The 19,628-nt window shown below is 36.6% G+C and overlaps 1 protein-coding gene across 5 annotated transcripts in view; it reads right to left on the bottom strand.

Moving 5' to 3' along the window:
• Positions 1–19,628, bottom strand: part of PLCE1 (phospholipase C epsilon 1) — a 375,911-nt gene that overhangs the window by 336,471 nt on the left and 19,812 nt on the right. For all 5 annotated transcript variants that reach the window (XM_078346073.1, XM_078346074.1, XM_078346075.1 and 2 more), the window contains exon 2: positions 1,069–2,637. In XM_078346073.1, the coding sequence (XP_078202199.1) occupies positions 1,069–2,274 (1,206 nt within the window). In that variant the 5' untranslated portion in view covers positions 2,275–2,637. The remainder of the gene's footprint in view (positions 1–1,068; positions 2,638–19,628) is intronic.

Here is a 19,628-nt window from a genome sequence, read left to right as displayed (position 1 = left end):
GGTTTGGTCTGAAGGGTTTTCTAGGACATGGAATTTAAAATTTGAGAAAATTGAGAATTTTTCTAAAATTGAGAAAATTTTAGGTAATCTATTCCTTACTTATATTCATCACTACAACTATCCCTCAATATCCAAGAGGAATTGGTTCCAGGACTGCCACCATCCACATGAATACCAAAGTTCAAGGATGCTCAAGTCCCTTATATAAGATGGCCTAGTATTTGTGTATAACATACATTCATCTTCCTGTATACTTTAAAACTTCTCTAGATTACTTAGAATACCTTATACTATGTAAATAGTGTTATAGTGTATTGTTTTTTTTTAATTTGTATTATTTTTACTGTTATATTGTGATTTTTTGTTTCTTATAAAACTATTTTCAATATGCAGTTGGTTGAATCTGTGGATACATAAACTGAGAATACAGAGGGCCATAATTTGAAATTATGATAGTTATCACATCACCAGATACTATTATTTAATGTATTAATGAAGAAGCACCTAAATTGCCATGTTAATCTTGATAAATATGTATCAACATAACTTGTTCTTTATGATGCGTTTGATTTCATTTGATTCATTTAAAAACATTATTCTGAATCCATATGCTCATCACTCTGCCAAAGGGGTCCATGGCATAAAAAAGTTTAAGAGGGAAGGAAGTGGGGCCATTAGTTAGAAAATGTAAAAAAACAGAATTAAATTCTGTTGGATCTGGAAACCTAAAAGCAGTAATGAACTACACTATAGCAGAGGAACTAGGCATTTATCTCAAAATAACAAAAACCAGATAATCAACAGATAGAGCCATTTTTTCCACTACCAGGAAATCTCCCTAAACCCTCTACTCCCAGTAACAGTATTTTCTGACATACTTTTATGTTGCAGTATCAACCCAATCTTGGTAGCTATCAATTGGAGTATCTATTTTCAATAACTAAAAATGCTTATCCTAAGAATCATAATTTGACAGATCTTAAAATTTCTCATAATTAATAAATGGAAATTTGGATTTTTTGAAAAAGCAAGTTTAAAGAAATGGTATAAAGAAACTCAAATGCTTACAGGATACCACTGGGCTTCTGATAGATGTCGGCTCCCATCTTGCCTTATCTCCACCGTTGACAGGGGTTCCATTACTCTCCCACAAGGCAGTAAGGGACTATTTCTCTTCCGATCAATGTAACTCCATGCAATCAGCCCAATGTGGCCAGAAGGCAGAGTTCTCACAATTGCTCTTGTTCCGGTATACACAGATTTCTTAACTTTTCTGTCATTTTTGCAGAATCTTCTGACTAACAGAGTGGACCGCTCCTTTTTGCTTTTAAAAAAGTCTTCTTCTACATCTTCACATTTATCAGGGAAGTCCTCAAAATGGCTCAAAAAGGTCTTGGCAGCTTGACTGTCACTAAAATCTTCCCTGGAAAAACTATCACTTGAATATACCAGATCAACCTTCTGGCAAGAGCCTTCAAAGCAAAAGTATTTTTCATTCAAGGTGTCACAATGATCACACTGCAACTGCTCATTCTTACTATCACAATTTTTTGCCAATTCCATTAGTTTACAGGTATATGCCACATAGTTTTTCTTTTGCTTCTCCTCACCCCTGGGTAGTGGTACACAATTTCCACAGTCATCTAAAATTAACTTTTCTGACAGGGTACAGAAAGTGTCTGACATTCTTCTGTCAACTTCATAATGAAAATGAAATACTGCCGTGCTGCTGTCAGGGTGTACTCTGTCTGTCTCTAGGATCGTCGACTGATTTCCCAAAGGACTAATGTCCATGGGAGGTCTGTCTAGTTCCAGTTGAATTCCAGGGAACACCGTTCTTCCCAGTGGAGAAGGAATTCCAGTTTCTAAACACAGGTCTTCCTCAGCAACAGAGTTGCGCATTTCATAAAACTGTCTCTGAGGAAGGCTATGCTGATGGTTTCTCAATATGTTGTTGCAGTTAATGTTAAGGTTTTTCACAGAATCTGGCATGCTTTTCTCCCAGCATTTTTCATTACTGTTCTCATCACTCACTATTTTCTCCCTTGCTACTGAGAGAATCTCTGGCAAGTTGCTTCCAGAAGATTCTTCTCTAAGTTTGTTCAGTCGTGAGATGGTATGAGAAGTCTGCTCAGTCTGTCTGACAGTATGTGCTTTTGGAATATTGATATCTGAGACCTTTTCACTACTTTCATCTGAAGCTGACTGGGCAGAAACAACTTTTCTCTGAGTCACAGGTATGAGAACAGAAGCTGTCATTTCTTCAGAAGTCATCTTGGACTAACACACAGGTTCCAGCTATTGCTCTATTTCTCTTCCCTGGTGATCATGTCAAGGTTTTAATAAAATGACTCATTATTATGACAATCTTAGACATACAACTCCTCCCAAGAAACAAAGGGATAGTTCCTTTCATTCAGGTGCATTAAGAGGAAAATAATTTTTCTCAATTATAACTTCTTATCATGAATATATATTTTTCTAGATCAGAGTTTTAAGATGGTAGATCAATTTTCTTTTCTCTGTTATCTGAAGCAAAATTTTTTGAAGACTGTTACTCAGGCTTGCACTCTGCAACTTCTGATACATCATTGACTTGCAATGATTTAAAAATCCAGTTTGAATGATTCCTGCATCCTGTAAGAAAAGAGATAATGTCAAACCACTGTGTCACTCAGTGAGTTTTTTTAAAAAATGAGCTCACACTCCCAAGATGTAGACAAATTTTGAGAAAAATGGTTGTTTTGTAATCAGAAGTTGGTTTTTATGTTTTTAGCAGTTATTTTTTTATTTAATATTTTAGAACTTCTGCTCCCAGCCAAAATGGAGTAACAAGGGCAGATTTATTCATCCACCTTAAATAACTAAAAATAAAAATTAAGAAAAAAATGGTTCTCAGACACTGAACAACAGGCAACACAGACATTGATCTCTGAAAGAAAAAAAAAAATGAAGTGAGTCCTAAAATGTCCTGGCTGGCTTACTTCTTAGAAAATTTCCAGGCTACAAGGTAGAAAAAGGAAACTCAGCTAAAATCCAGCTATTTACCTGCGTAGAAAAGAAAAAGTTGAGACTTCAGGAAGGCCGAGGAAGCTAGAGAAATAAGGCACATTAAGTAAAGAGGCACAGAGATAAGAATGGTGGCAGACATTTAATCAGAAACAATGCAAGCCAGAAGACAGTGGAGTAAATCTTCAAAGTACTGAAAGAAAAACTACTGTCAACTTCAAATTCTATACCCAGCAAAAATATCTTCTGCAAATAAAAATTAAGTAAAATATTTTCCAGACATATAAACCTGAAATAATTGGTAACTAACAGAACTGAACTGCTTGTAACTATTAATAGAGAGGGAATAAAACAATTTTCTATCCAATGTGGAAACACAATTATAAAGGATATACAAGACACTATGGGATTAGAGGGTGCTCATCATAAGCATGTCATTCTTTTTCAGGTAAAGCTGTTCCTCCCAAGACAAATAATGAGCAGTCACACTCTGCTGTCAACACCAGCTTGGCCTTGCCTTTTCTCTTTGTCAAATAGATATCTTTCTTTCCCTTTCTTCTCCCATACCCTCTTTCCCCAAAGAGTCATCAGCTCTCCCTTCTTTCCTTCCATATGTTTCCCTCAAGCACAAACACAGCTTCTCAGGTGAGAGGCTCCCAGTATATGCATATCTCTACAACTACTCTAAAAAAATCAGTGGACACTCTAGCATTCATATCTTTACAGGGAATAAACCAGCCCACACAGAGCAGCAGTGTCCTAGCTTAGCATCCTAATGAATCCTACCACACAGCAATAACTATTATCATTACTTTAAGAAACCTCCTTCCAGAACACTCCCTATGAATCAACATACATAGGGATATATGTATTTAACTATGCAAATACCAGATAATATTGGGCATTCTGTTCTGTACCTGCTTTAAAAATTCAAAGCATACCATGAACAACTTCTTAGGTGAAGAATTATATAGATAACTTTAATGGCATATGGCACTAACTTGAATTCAAATATTTGTTCTAATTTTTAAAGAGATTTTTCAGGCCACAGCCTTCAGATTGATGGCTAATATGTCCTTTCTTACCCATGAGGTAAATAAATTGAAGTTGGAGAGAGGGAAAACATTTTGGTGCTGTCTAGTTCCTGTCCTAAGGATGTTGCAATTATTTTTGTTAGCATTACAATTATCATCATCATTATAATTTTGAGACAGAGTCTCATTCTGATACAGAGTCCCAGGCTGAAGTACAGTGGCCCAATCACTACTCACTGCAACCTCTGCCTCCTGGATTCAGCAGTCACATACTGTTCCTTCTACCATATTCTCTATGTTAGAGGGAAATCACTAAGTATAATCCACATTCAAGGGGAACAGAATTAGGCTCTACCTTTTGAAGGGAGAGTATCAAAGAATTTGTGGACATATTTTAAAACCAGTCTGGGTTCAAGTGATCTTCCCACCTCAGCCTCCCAAGTAGGTGAGACTACAGCACAGTGCTTGGCTAATTTTTGTATTTTTTGGTAAAGACAGGGGTTCATCATGTTGGCCAGTCTGATCATGAACATCTGGGCTCAAGCAATCCTCCCACCTTAGCCTCCCAAAGTGCTGGAATTACAGGTGTGAGCCATTGTGCCTGGCAACTCTGCAATTATTATCTCGCATAATTCTCACTCAATGCTGCGAGATAGTATGATGGTTTTAAAATATGTCCACAAATTCTTTGATACTCCTCTCTTCAAAAGGTGGAGCCCAATTCCCCACCCCTTGGATGTGGGTTATACTTAGTGATTTCCCTCTAACATACAGAATATGGTAGAAGGAACAGTACATGACTGCTGAGAATGAGTCATAAAAGTCATTGGAGCTTCCTCCTTGCTGCTCCTCTCTCACATGCTCTGAGGGTAATCTGCTGCCATATTGTTAAGGAGAGATCCCTGTGACAAGTATGAAAGGTTCTTGATAACATCCATGTGAGTGTGAGCCATCTTGGAAGTGAATCCTCCAGTTATAGTCAAGACTTCAGATTACTGTACCTGCAACCTATATCTTGACTGCAACCACTTGAGAAACCCTGACAGATAAGCCTTTTCCCACATTCCTGACTACAGAAACTGTGAGATAATATATGTTTATTGCTTTGAGCCACTGCATTTTGGGCTAACAAACAGTGATAGATAACTTATACAAATAAATTCTGCTATCCACATTTGAAAGATTAGCAACCAAAGCACAGAAAAGCTAAGTGAATTGCCAAAGATCTCTCCACTAGCAAATGATAGAGATGGGATTCAAATCTGGGAAGACTGACTACAGAATCTCTTCTCTTAACCAAAGACTATGCTGCTTTGTCTTCCATCTAGTCTGAAGCCCTAGGGGTTTGGGTTTCTGATGTCATCTAGCTGTGAAGACCCATGGATGATAGGAGAAGCCTATCTTATATGTGGCTTTGTCTCTGGAAGGCTGAAGATATACACAGACATCGAAGCAAAGGTCTTTGCTTTGCCTCCAGCTTACTATCATAAATCATGGATGAACAACATTACAGGGAGCAGACTTTTTAGAGCACTAGACTTGCTTCAATCTCAGACCATTACTTTATTTAACAAATATTTGTTGAGTATAAAATTAAATAAGACAGGGATCTTGTTCTGGATTTCCTTACCAGCTGATAAGTCACCAAAATACAGTGTAAATAGAGCTATAATCTGCATTAACACAGAGGAAGAACATCTAAAGCAGATAGTGGGGATGAGGTGGGAGTGATTTCCAGGGAGGGTTTCCTTCAGAAGCTGACAACTGAGCTGAGTTTCAAAAGGTAAGTAGGAAGTAGTTAAAGAGGTGGGGTGGAGTTTTCAGGGAAGAGCAAATGTGGGCAGTCATAAAAAGAAACAACCAGACAGTGGGGTCTGGTATGTCAGGTAAAAATTTTAACCACTTTGGGGTTTGATCTCTTCTCCTGTAAAATAGAAATAAAACCACCTACTCCATCAGGTTGTGAAGGAAATGCTTTGAAAACCAAAAATTCAAGAAAAACATTTATTATTCTATGCCTTGAAATATCTTGATAAAAAAGAACAACCAAGGGTTCAGCGGGTCTGTTGTATCATTGACACAGCATTGAATTTACTATACCAGATGTACACACTGCCTTCACTAGGTCCACCCAAATTTTAATTTCAGTTCTACATCTGGGATCAACTCCTTAAATCTAAGTTACATCATCCTGAGCTGGTTAAATTATCAATTTTGAGACATACTTTCCAAATCTATAATATTGAGATGAAATATATATATATATATTATATGTCAGCAGTAGCTGACCCATCAATAACTGTTAACTTTCTATTTACTCTTAGTCAGTTATAGGTTGTTTTTAAGGGAAGTTGGTTGAGTTAGGTTAAGGTTAGAGTTATAGTGGCATTAGACTGTTGGCTAGAGAAAACCTGAAGTACTGAATAAAGATCATACTCTAGTGGGTTTGAAGAAGAAAAAGATTGAAGAAGGGATTCTTCTTTCCTTAGTGTGTACAGGTTTAAGAGGGAGATTGGGTAAGTGCTAGCCTGGGAGAGGTCAAAGGAGGTGTGGGCTAAAAATATGGCAGAACAAGATAGTACTTGTCAAGATAGTATGTCCAATCTTGAGATATTTAGGGATAGGTAATACAACTAAAGAAATTACTGACTGGGTAGTAGATCTATGGAGATGCAGGAATTGCTGGAAATTCTAGCCAAAGCATTAAGACAAGAAAAAGAAATAAAATGTATAAGCAGAATCAGGAGTGACAGGGTAAGGTTTCAGCTTCAGGAGAGGGGACTATGGGCCAGGAGTAATACTATTGATGGGTGTTTTCATGGGCTAACGCAAGGACTGTCAAACTACATCCTGAGTCCCAAATCTAGTAAGCCATCTGTTTTTTATAAATACAATTTTATTGAAACACAGCCACATCTATTCATATATGTCATGTCTGTGGCTGCTTTTGCATTATAATAGTAGAGCTGAAAAGTAGAGACAGATACTATATGATCTACAAAGTTGAAAATATTTGCCACCTGGCTTTTTACAGAAAAGTTTGCCAGCCCATGTACTAAAAAAAAATGAGTTAATGAAATGCATGTTTAGAACAAGAAAACTATGTGGGAGGCTTGATAGCTGTCTTTATTTATTTGAAAAATTGAGATGAGGAAATGGGCTCATCTTGTATTGTTTCAAAAGGTCGGATCAGGGCTAAGACATGAATTATTGGGGAGGTAAGTTTTGGATCAGTCTGATAAAGAATTCCCTAAATTTTAGAGCTTTTCAACAAAGGGTGAGCATCTTGGATAATGGTCTTCTTTCAATTACTGATAGATTTAAACAGAGGCACATTATTCAGTATCAGGGATGCTTAATATATGCTGAACAAATTAACAGAGCGAATTTGGAATTTTCACTCTTTGGAACGACAGAGTGAAAATGGATGAGTGTCTACCAAAGATAATTATAAAAACAATGACCTAGTACTGAGCATGTATTATCTATCAGGCATGTTCTAAGCATAGTATACATATTTTCTCATTTAATCTTTGTAACAACATTATAGGTAGGGTGGCAGACACTCCAAATTTCCCCCCAAAATCTATTCTTATTTCCTCAGTAGTAGAACCTCTGAATTTGATCCAAGCATATGGATATTCCATTATTAACCTCCCTTACAGTTAGATGTGGCCATGTGACTAAATTACAGCCAATGAGATACAAGCAAAGTGGTTTACAATTTCTGGAAAGTGTACTTGAAGAAACAGAGTGTGCCCTTATCTTGCCCCTCTTTCTTCTGCTGCTGGTTGGAAGAAAGGCATGATGGCCAGAGGAGGGGCAGCCATCTTAGATTGTGAGGTGAACATAAGAATGAATGTCATACATAGAAAAGAAACAAGAGAGAGACCTGACTACTTGTTTCCTGGATTGAGTGGAGGGAAAAATAAAATTCTATCTTGTTTAATCCACCATTGTCTTAGGTTTTCTGTCACTCACATCTAAATCTTTTCCTAACTAAAACTGAAAAGGTGGGGGTGGTACTATTATCATACCCATTTTGTAAATAAGGCTGAGAATGCTTGAATGACTAGTCCAAGAGTACAGAGAAGTGACATAACAAGAAACCTCTACAGAAAATTTCTGCATTGTTGGGAAAGTTATATTTGCTAATTCCTAGAATGTTTTCAATTTTATTATCCTAAGCCAAATAGAATTCCAAAGAATATTTAAGTTAGAAAAACGTGAAATACAAGCATTTTATAGGTGTTCAAAGGAGCTGTGGCTTAATAACAATATGAAAAACTAATTTATCAGTCAACTATCTATTGATTAAGCGCCTGTTGTTGAATTCCATACAGTTCAGAAGGTAAAATGGCTATGAACCAAGCCATCAGTAAAGTCTGACGGATAGGGGATTTGAGCTGGGATTTTACAGTAGGGATAATTACTTGTATCCATGGAAAGGAAAAGAGACTTAAGGTAAAGGGAGCCATGTAACAAAAGATAAAGTAGGAAAACACAATGCATAATCACAAATTCATCTGAAGTCCTTAGAACATTTCGTCCAATCAAAGACAGTAAAAATTACTCAGTAATTTCACCATCATGGAAAAGATATACTAAAGTAACTGCCAAAGCTGGTAATAGAATTTAATATCCCTATTTGCTTCTTTAGAGTTTTATAGAGTCCCTTTGAGTATCTGACAATCAACCCCTTTGAATATCTGTATATGACAATCAACCAATCATTGGTCCGTTATTTACTTATGCATTCTATTCCCCAAGGCCTACTCAGCAAAGAGATTAAAGAAAACATTTTGCCTACACAATCCTTTCCTCCCTTTCCCCTTATCATGTGCACATGGTGCACATGGATTTAAGTGTGTATACACCCACTCGCAAACCCTACATAATATGAGTCAGTCTTCACTTTTTCTTCTGCTGAATATCTGCTGCTCTACTCCCTCCTGACCTCCTTTCTCTGAACTATTATAATGAAAATTCCATAACTCACAAGGAAACAAACCTCTTAAAACATTCCCTAAAGGCACTGGTATACTCATCTGAGTTCTTTTCCAAGACCACAAAGATTTAACCTTTCAGGCCTTTAACTTCCTTTATTAGAAAAGTTTCTGAGTCTGGAATGTGAGAGACTTCAGACCCAGAAAACCCAGATACCCTAATCTTTATACTTTATGTATATTAGCTATCAGGAGTTGATTAGTAAGTAGATGAGAAAGCTATACTAATATTTTTGAACTAATACATTGATAAGGCTGCCAGTACAGCAAAATGGAGGATCACAAAAATGTTTTTCCATAACAGATTAATTCTCAATTGCAAAACTCATAAGGAAAGGAGATCTTCCCTATAAAAACAGTCTCTAATCAGCTTGCAAATCACCATATCTCTCCCAGAAATATGGATCATTAACATTAGTAGAATGTAACTTTAAGCCAAGAGTAGAGGTGAATAGAATTGTGATGCTATGATGCTCACAGTACTCCCTCTCATTCATTGTATAATAATGTCAAGCTTCTGGAGTTATGTGTGTGTAGAGGCATGCACAAACACACACAAATGCACATATTTGATGAGATGAAAAGGGAGAAAAGTGGGCAACAGAAGATTTTAGATGGGACTAGATTCACCAAAAGTCAAACCTAGTCTATTTTTTCCTAGCTTCATCTCTGACCAACCCCCAAAGAAGAGTTACGCAGTCACATTAAATTTTGTGCAATTTATTGAATCAGCCTAGCACTTAATGCCTCCGTGCATTTCCCTTTCCACTATTTTTTAACTCTGTTGACTCCATCATTCAGCTTCAATGCCATCTTCTTTCTGCAGCCCTCCCTGGCACCAATCTGTCCACATTAATTGCTCTCTTCTGTTTCCTGTAGCTTTTTCTACCTTCCACCACCGCATTATTATTTTGTAACTATTGATTATATAGGACCCCCTCCATGGATTGACAGCCCCTGAAGAACATGCATCTTTAAATTGAAAGAGTTTTATAAATACACCACAGTTTACATTTCTAGCATAATACCAAGACTTATGGTTAATCTTAATAAACATTTGACCCTCTCCTTCCCTTTCATGGCTATATGAGCCCAATCCTTGTCCATTAAGATCTGGATTACTTAAGGGCTTCCAGTCTCCCAGACTCTAACTTCCTCCTGTTTCAATCCATCCCATATAATTTTCAGAAAAATCTTCTTCAAATACTATTTTCATCACATCACTTTACCTGAGAACAGAGTTCCATATTATCTACTGTGATAAATCCAAACCACTTACTTTGATCATCAAGAAAATAAATTTCTTCAAAACAAGGGGGGCCTATATGGACTCTGATAAGATTGATTCTCTTCAGTCAATATATCAACTTGGGGAAAAATAACCTTAACTATACTGAGGCTTCTATTATATAATATAGCTAGCCAGTGCTAGTACACTTTCTACTATCTTTTTCTCTCTACAAAGATTTACATATATAGATATAGATATAGATATAGATATGCAAACAAAAATATATGTGCATATATACATAGATAGATGAATACACACACACACATACATATGTATATATGCATATCTTCTGTAATTTACCTAAGCAGTGTTTCTTATTTATCTGTATAGAGGTCTTACACATCTTTTGTTAAGTTTGTTCCTACATATTTTATATTAGTGGTGGACTTATAAATAAAATTATCTTAAATTTTATTTTTCAGTTATTTGTTGCTAATATATAGAAATACAATTGTTGTGTATAGACATCATAAATTGTATCCTTGTTATAATCAATTCTTACTCCTAGCAAACATTTTTTAGGTGACTTAGAATTTTCTATGTAGACAATCATCTTATCTTCAAATAAAATTGCACTTCTTCCTTTCCAAAGGTATATCTTTTATTTCTTTTTCTTGCCTTAATCTAGTGGCTGTAATATTCAATTATGATGCTAAGTACTAAGAGCATACATCTTTGCTTTGTTCTCATTCATATGGGGAAAATATTCAATATATCACTATTTAATATAATAGCTGTAGGTGTCTTAACAAATGCCCTTAACTAAACTAAAGATGTTATCTTGTATTCCTGGTTTGCTGAAAACTTTTATCACAAATGAGAATTTCCCAATGTTTTTCTGCATTTGGTGAGATAATATGATTTTTCTTCTTTTAATAGGTTAACATAATGAACTATATTGACTAATTTTTCAAACTGAAAAATCTTGAAATAGCTAGCACATTTGTGGAAAACATAAAGGCTTTAGAATAAGTCAGAATAATTTTTAGAAGAGAGAAAAATTGGAGCACTTAACCTAATTTCAAGATACTAACAAGCTACAATTTACCTAATAAAGCTACAATAATCTTGACAATATGATGTTGACAGAAGGATAGAAATTTACATCAGTGAAATAGAATATAGTCTTAAAATAGATTACATATATACGGTCAACTGAGTTTTTAAACAAAGGTTCAAATGTAATTCAATGGGGAAAGGGCAGTCAATAATGGTACTGGATTCAAATAAAAACAAAAATGAACATCAACCCCCATGTCATATTATGCACAAAAATTAATTCATAATGAATTATAGGTCAGAATACAAAATCTAAAACTACAAAAATTTCTAGAAGGAAACAGAAAAAAATTCAAGACCTTGGAATACAGAAAAGTTTCTTAAGACACTAAAAGCAATAACCATTAAAAATAAACTTAATCAAAATCTAAAACTTCTGCTCCTCAAAAAAAAAACCCATTAAGACAGAAAAAGGTATGACACAGACTAGGAGAAAATATTCACAGTACACATACCTGAAAACATTCTTGTATTCATACCTGTACAAAACTATTATTGGCCAGGTGCAGTGGCTCATGCCTATAATCCCAACATGTTGGGAGGCCAAGATGGTTGGATCACTTGAGGCTAGAAGTTCAAGACTAGCCTGGCCAACATAATAAAACCCCATCTCTACTAAAAATACAAAAAATTAGTGGGGCAAGGTGGTGCATACCTGTAATCCCAGCTACTCAGGAGGCTGAGGCATGAGAATTGCTTGAATCCTAGAGGTAGAGGCTGCAGTGAGCCAAGATTGTGCCACTGCACTCCACTATGGGTGACAGAGTGAGACTCTGTCTCAAAAACAGAAACAAAAACAACAAAAAAACTATTATTGTTCAATAATGAACAAATAACTCAAGTTTTTTTAAAAATGGGCAGACGACTTGAACAGATGCTTTCCACAAAATAATAAATGCAAATTTATTTATATAAGAGCCTACAAGCACATTGTGATAGATCAACAAAATTTCCACATGAAAAAAAAATGAACCTTAACCCCCACCTCACACCGCACACAATAATTAACTTAAAATGGATAATAATCCAACACATAAAAGGTAAAATCATAAAACTTAGAATGCATAAGAGAAAATTTTTGCAATATTGGAGTAAACAGAAACTTCTTAGGCTGAATACAAACCACAGAAGAAAACAATTGGTAAACTGAACTAATCAAAATTAAAAACATCTCCTCTTCAAAAGGCAAGTCCTGGAATGGTAGAAAATATTTTTAATACAAACATCTAACAAGGATTTAAATCCAGAATACAAAAAGAATCTCTATAACTCAATCATAAGAAGACACATTACCCTATTTTTAAAAATGGGCAAAGGTTTGAATAAGCACTTTATTGAAGAAGAAATACAGATGGCCTAGAAGTACACAAAAAGATATTAAATATCATTAATCATCAGGGAAATACCAATTAAAATCACAACGAGATAGTATTTCATACCCACTAGACTAGCTAAAATTAAAATGACCAGCCATACCAAAGTTGGTAAGAACATGAAGCAACTACAACATTGCTGGTGAGAATATAAAGTGGTATAGCCACTTTGGAAAATAGTTTGGCAGTTTCTTATAAAGTTAATCATACACTTAAATACATTTTATAATCCAAAAACTCTACTCGTAGAAGAAACGTAAAAGCATACATCCACAAGAAGACTTGGACAAATATGTCTATAGCAACTTTATTCACAATAGCCCCAAACTGAAAACAACCCAAAAGTCTACCAGCAGACAAATAAACAACTTGTACTGTATTCATAAAATTAAATTCTACTCAGCAATAAAAAGAATTATTTCCATTATATACAAAAATGGATGAATCTCAAAAACATCACATTGCTTGAAAGAAGCCAGATACTGAATATGTCCATTTATTTGAAGTTTATACCTGTGTTGTCTAATACTGTAGGCACTAGCCATATGCAGTTATTTAAATTGAAATTAATTAAAATAAGTCAAATTTTAAAATTCAGGTCTTCCGTTGTGCTAGACATATTTCAAGTGTTCAAGAGTCACATGTGGCTAGTGGCAAACATATTGGACAGCACAGATATATAGAATATTTCTATTATCACATAAAGTTCAATGATAGTTCTGCTCTGAAACATGCAAAATCAAGCAATGGAGATAGAACTGGATCAGCAGTTGCTGAAAGCAGGGTGGGTGATGGGGAGGGTAGAGTGGAAAGACTGTAACATATCACGAAGTTACTCTCTGAGAAATACTGGAAATGTTCTCTCTTGATTGAGGTGGTGGCTGCACAGATGTATACTTTACCCCCATATTGTAACAACTTTTCAAGTAGACCACAGGCTGCATTTCAATCCCACTTGCTCCTTTTGCTTGGCACCTCTGAGCAGCAAACAACCTTCTCAACTGTATACGTCTGATGCTAAAAATCTCAAATGAATACAGAGCACCAGGATAGTGGAATCAATCTGTTTGGGTTCAAATCCTGAAAATCTCAAATGAATACATAGCACCAGGATAGTGGAATCAATCTGTTTGGGTTCAAATCCACCACTTCACAGGTTTATCTTAGACAACTCAACCTTGCTGAGGCTTAGTTTTCACATCTGTAAAATGGGGGAAAATAATAGTTTCTCATGTAATTCTCATAATGATCCTATGAAATAATCTCTCAAAAAGTAGTACTTTTTATTTTTATCATTATAAAAACCTCTCCAGAGTCATCACATATTATTTCCTGACATAAGACTATGTCTATTTCTTTTAAATTACCCCTCTAGCATTATAATAATAAAGGCTCAAATATCTGTACATTATTGTTTTGTGTAGGATATTATTGTATGTTATATGTGATCATGTTCCTTATCTAAACCAGTGCAGGCAGGTAAATGATTCTTAAAAGTTCTACAAGTTTACTGAGTACTTAGCACATGTGCAGGGAACCACATGGGTTCACAAGAAGAGAAAGAATCCCTGCTTACTGGAAAGCATTACTTACTACAGTCATAAAGAAAAAAATTAGGATGTGAACTAATATCACAAAATATTCAATAGTGTAGTTTAGGTAGTTAAAAAGTGAGAGGATCATTCAATAGTAAGCATACTATTTTCATAACAGATCAAAAGTGCAGATACAGATGGTAGAAATCAGCATGAACTCGAGTCATCAGTGAAGGCTTTCCGGAAAATGTCCTAGTCTGTAGAAGAGGACCTGCCCTGGGAAGTGAAGTCAGAAGAAAACAGAACAGAGAGGGAATCACAGTCATTTATTGGAGCTTGGATGGAAGACCATGGGTTGGCCTTGCCTTCTGTTTAGCAAGAGCAGAGTAGTCTCCATCAGCAAAAGCAGTAGAACTACCCTGGGCAAGTCCAGCAAAGTTCTCATAGCAGGTCAAAGTAGCATAGCACATTTTGGTAGCCTGGCAACGAGGGGGAAGAGAAAAGTGGGATGGGCCCTGAGCTGCTTCCTTGAACACATTGCATGACACATTCATGCATCAAAAATATAACAAGCTTCCTCAAGCAGCCAGTTGCCTCCAAATTATCTGGGGTAACTTAAACACATATTATAAGCAATTTGAAATTAATTGACAGGCAACATCAACACATCTATTTGCTAAATGTTTTTTCAAACCAGTACTCTACAAGTCATTCCTTAATTAAGGTAATTATCTTCAAAACAATTAAAAATACATGAGATGAAAACTCACTCTGGATGAGATAAACATAATAGAACCACTCTACTACCCTCACACATTCTTACATTACAGTCTCTCAGTAAAATAATCCTGATTTAATCAAAAGAAGATATTATTCAGCTTCTGCAACTCTTTTCTTCAGGCTGTGCCTCCTATCTGGGTCTCCTATGTCTAATGATCCCCTCCTATCTGGATCTCCTACATCTGATGTCTAGCCTCCATTTTACCATCACACCAAGCAAAATATTTTTCAGACTAAATAACTCTCCAGTCTCATAGAGATTCCCCCACAAATCCATAGCACATAGGAAATATTTTAAATTTACATGCTTAATGTATAAGTATTATGTCATATAAGATGGTGATTTCTAGCCATTTTCTTTTTTATATTTGTATTATATTTAACACCAACACCAATTGAAGGCCTTCAGTGGCCCTGCAGTTAACAAGCTTAAAAATTATTCCTGCTCCTCAAGGATGCCCATCAATGACATCAAATTCTGGGTGGATGCCCAAGGCAACAGCTGACTCAAACACTTGATGTCATTCTAATGGCTTGTTTTGGGTAGAGTTAAAAATGCAAATAGAACACCTCATTAAAACTCAAAAGTTCATTTTATCTGTGCCTCTGATTTACCACTTAGAATTCATCATCCAAAGGAGGCACACAATATTATTTACACTTCTTACCTAATTGAAAAGAAAAAATGAAGCAAACACGTTTCAGGGTTAGTTTTTGTTTTGTAAAGTGTTTAATCTGCAGGCCAATACTCTAGTACTTTCGCTATTTTTCCGGATGATACACCAAATAAAACAGACAGAAGTGTTGTCAGAGTCCACAATCTGAAGCCAGCAGGGTAGCTCTGACCTGTCCCCTACTAGCCTTCAGGCCATTTCTGAGGCTCTGACAGGAATGGGGGGCTGGAGCTACCCTGGAAGGTCAAGGTGTGGGAGATGGAGCAAATCCCAGGACCTGAATGGTGTGGGCTCCTCAGCAAATCAACTGCATCACAGCACACGGGTAGTGTTAGACTTGACTAAGCATAAGAAGCACAGTAAGTATAGTTCATTTTTTTATATCATTATGTCGTTATTTCAGATATCAGTTGTGATTTTATGGGTACCAGGAATTAAAAAAACAAAGCAAGCTTTGGCCAAAGTGCTGTATCCTACACTAACTTTTTAACAAATAAAACATGCTATTATGTTTTTCTGATTATAAAAGTAATACATACTTACACATTTACAGTGGAAAATCTGAAAAAAGGGCTGATAAGTAAAAGAAATGATACCATCAGTAAGTTCTAATTTTGTTATAACTTCCTTCCAGTTTTTCCCCATGAGCACAGGTCTTTTACAGAGTTGAAATTATACTCTATATGGTCTATATGGTTTTTATCCTGCTTCATTAGGCAAAACACAGGTTAAGCATCCCTAACTCACAAACCTGAAATCCAAAAGTGCTTGAAAATCTGAAACTTTTTGAGTGCTGACACGACACCACAAGTGGAAAATTCCATACCTGATATCATGTGACTGGTCATAGTCAAATTGCAGTCAAAGCTTTGCTTTATGTACAAAATTATTCTGAATATTATATAAAATTGCCTTTAGGCTATATGTATATGTATGAAACATAAATGAATTTAATATTTTAGGTCCTATCCCCAAGATAGCTCACTATATATAATGCAAATATTCCAAAATACAAAAAGGTCCAAAATCCAAAACACTTCTGGTCCCAAGTATTTCAGATAAGGGATACTCAACTAGTAATACTGTCTAAATATAATAATATATAATAATATTATACTGTCTAAATAAATAATTTTTGGACATAAAACCTACATAAATAGCAGCAATCCCTTTCCCAAAGTTCTTTAGGTTATTTTATTCTTTAAAATAACATTTATGCTATTTTTTAAAAGGAAGAGATCATAGAAAATCATCCTGCCCTGCCCCCCACAAAACCACACATACTCTCACCTGTTTCATGTATTTGTAAACATATCCTTGGACATATAGCAGTTTCCAGATTGCTCAATGTTTCCTCCAAGGGCTGACCAACTAATGGGTATGACTCATTTAACAAATAATTTTTAACACCTACTATGTGCCAGACCCTGTGCTAGGCACCAAATAAAAATGGTCCATAAAACTACTCTAATTGGTCTAACTTATATTTATCAAAGGGAAATTTACTAGGGTTAGGTAATAGCTTATATTTCATTTGGCCAAATAGAGCTGGATTTAAGGCTGATCTAATCAACACTAGCCTCTCCAGCCCACTAGTTTGAAACTCATTTTGTTCAGGGTGCGCTAGCCCACATTCCCTGAACCTAGCCTATTCATTCCCATTTCTGAGTCCTGTTCATCATTCCCAAGCCCCTGCTACCTTCCTTTCTGCTAAGCCATGTTCTATTCAGGAAGCTTTTCTGACCAGTGTCTATGACCATCACTCTCAAATGACTGGGGCACCAACCATCCAGAATATTTTTTAGACAACACTGACTGCCCTGTTCCCTGTGGGTGGTGGTAAGGATCTGTCTGGTTCAGGCACCAAGCCCTCGTTTTCTTTATTATTTTTCACAGCTAAACAATAGATGCACTGCATACTGCTAACCACTCAGCCATTCATCTCAGGAACTTCTCTATCTGCATCCAACTCTGAAAAGATTTTTCAAGAAAAATTTTTACCCTCTCAGTTGCTACTGGCATTTTTTTTTCTATCCTGACTAATAACCTTGTTTGCTTTCCTTCAGTGGATGACAGCTAAGATAAAGCAGCTTTGAGGCAGTAAAGTTTGATTCACTTTACCCATAACTCCACAAGAAAACATAACTACCTTTCACACAGCAGCCTCTATACTATATCAAGACCTCTGTGTGACTCCATGCACTGAGCTGAGTGCCTCATCTGTATAATTTTATTCAATCTTCACAGGAACTGTGGTGAGGAATGCACCAAGATGACAATTTACAATTTAGAGATGAGAAAGCTGAGGTTCTGAGAGATTAGGCCATATGGTGAGCCACTGGTGAAGTGAAGATTCAAATCCAGGCAGCTGCCTCCCCATACAAGCCTTTTTTTGTGAGCTAACCCACCCACTCTGGCTAATAGTCTTCCTCACTTTTTCTTCCCATGAGGTAAGGCTAGTGATTCTCACATTTACATCAGCATCAGAATCATGGTGGGGACCTGGTAAAACTACCCTTACTAGGGTGGAAACCAAGAGATTTTGATTCAGGAAGGGGACTGCATTTTGGAGACCGAGTCTTGCTCTGTCGCCAGGCTAGAGTGCAGTGGGGTGATCTCGGATCGCTGCAATCTCCACCTCCCTGGTTTAAATGATTCTCCTGCCTCAGTCTCCTAAGTACCTGGGACTACCGATGCATGCCGCCACACCCAGCTAATTTTTGTATTTTTTATAGAGACAGGGTTTCACCACGTTGGCTAGGATGATCTCGATCTCTTGAACTGGTGATCCACCCACCTCAGCCTCCCAAAGTGCTGGCATTACAGGCATGAGCCACCATGCCTGGCATGAGATCTGCATCTTTAACAGGCACCTCTCCTATCACCACTACCACCAGGTAATTCTGGTCTTCAGCATATATCTAAAGATACTGCATTGAGCACAAGGGGATCCTACGCATCAGAGCAGAGGCTTTTGTAAAATGGCATTAATTTCCCCATTACCCATGATCCATCAGGGCTTTAAAAAAACGGCAGGAAGTTATTGTTTAATGAGTATGGAGTTTCAGTTTAGGAGGATGAAAAAGTTTGTGAGAGAGGCAGTGGTGACAATTGCAAAACAATGTGAATGTACTTAATGCCAAAGAACTTCATTTATTATTTTTTAGAGGCAGGATCTCATTCAGCTGAGACTACAGACATGTACCACCACACCTAAATAATTTTTTTTTTTTGAGACAGAATTTCTCTATGTTGCCCAGGTTGGTCTTAAACTCTTGACCTCAAGCAATCCTCCTGCCGCAGTCTCCTAAAGTGCTGAGATTACAGGCTTGAGCCACTCTACCTGACCTGTATACTTTAAAATAGTTAAGATAATAAATTTTGTTATGTACATTTTACCACAATTTCTAGGATGGCAAAATCCTAACTTTTTAGCTGCCTTAGGGAAGGTGTCTCTGACATCCCCTCCTGTTGACCCAGAGAGAGGTGAAGTTTAATCCTAAGGGAGCCCTTGAGAAAGGGAATACTAAAAGGCAAAAGGTGAAGCAAAGTTGGCCCTGTGTGGCCCCTCTTCAGTTTTGAGCTGACTGTTTACACTCAGGTCGAGGGGACAGGGCTGTGCTATTAAGAGTTCCCAAGATACTGCAACATGCCTCATTCCCTGCCTATTCACCATGAAACAAACCAGTGTCCACTCCTTAACATAACCCACAGGTGTCCACAGACATGGACAGAGGGAAGAGAAGAGCCCAAAGGATGGTGGGGAAAGAGCCCTCTTCAGGGTTCCAGTGTCAGCTCCCCCAGGGATCATCTACAAGTCCTTCAGCCCATTCTGATTTTGGCTCAAATGTCATCTCTTTAGAAAGG

This window comes from Callithrix jacchus, chromosome 12 (genome assembly GCF_049354715.1).
Source record: "Callithrix jacchus isolate 240 chromosome 12, calJac240_pri, whole genome shotgun sequence".
Taxonomy (NCBI): domain Eukaryota; kingdom Metazoa; phylum Chordata; class Mammalia; order Primates; family Cebidae; genus Callithrix; species Callithrix jacchus.
The sequence above is the reverse complement of the archived record's forward strand: the minus strand, read 5'-3'. Positions and strand labels throughout refer to the sequence as shown.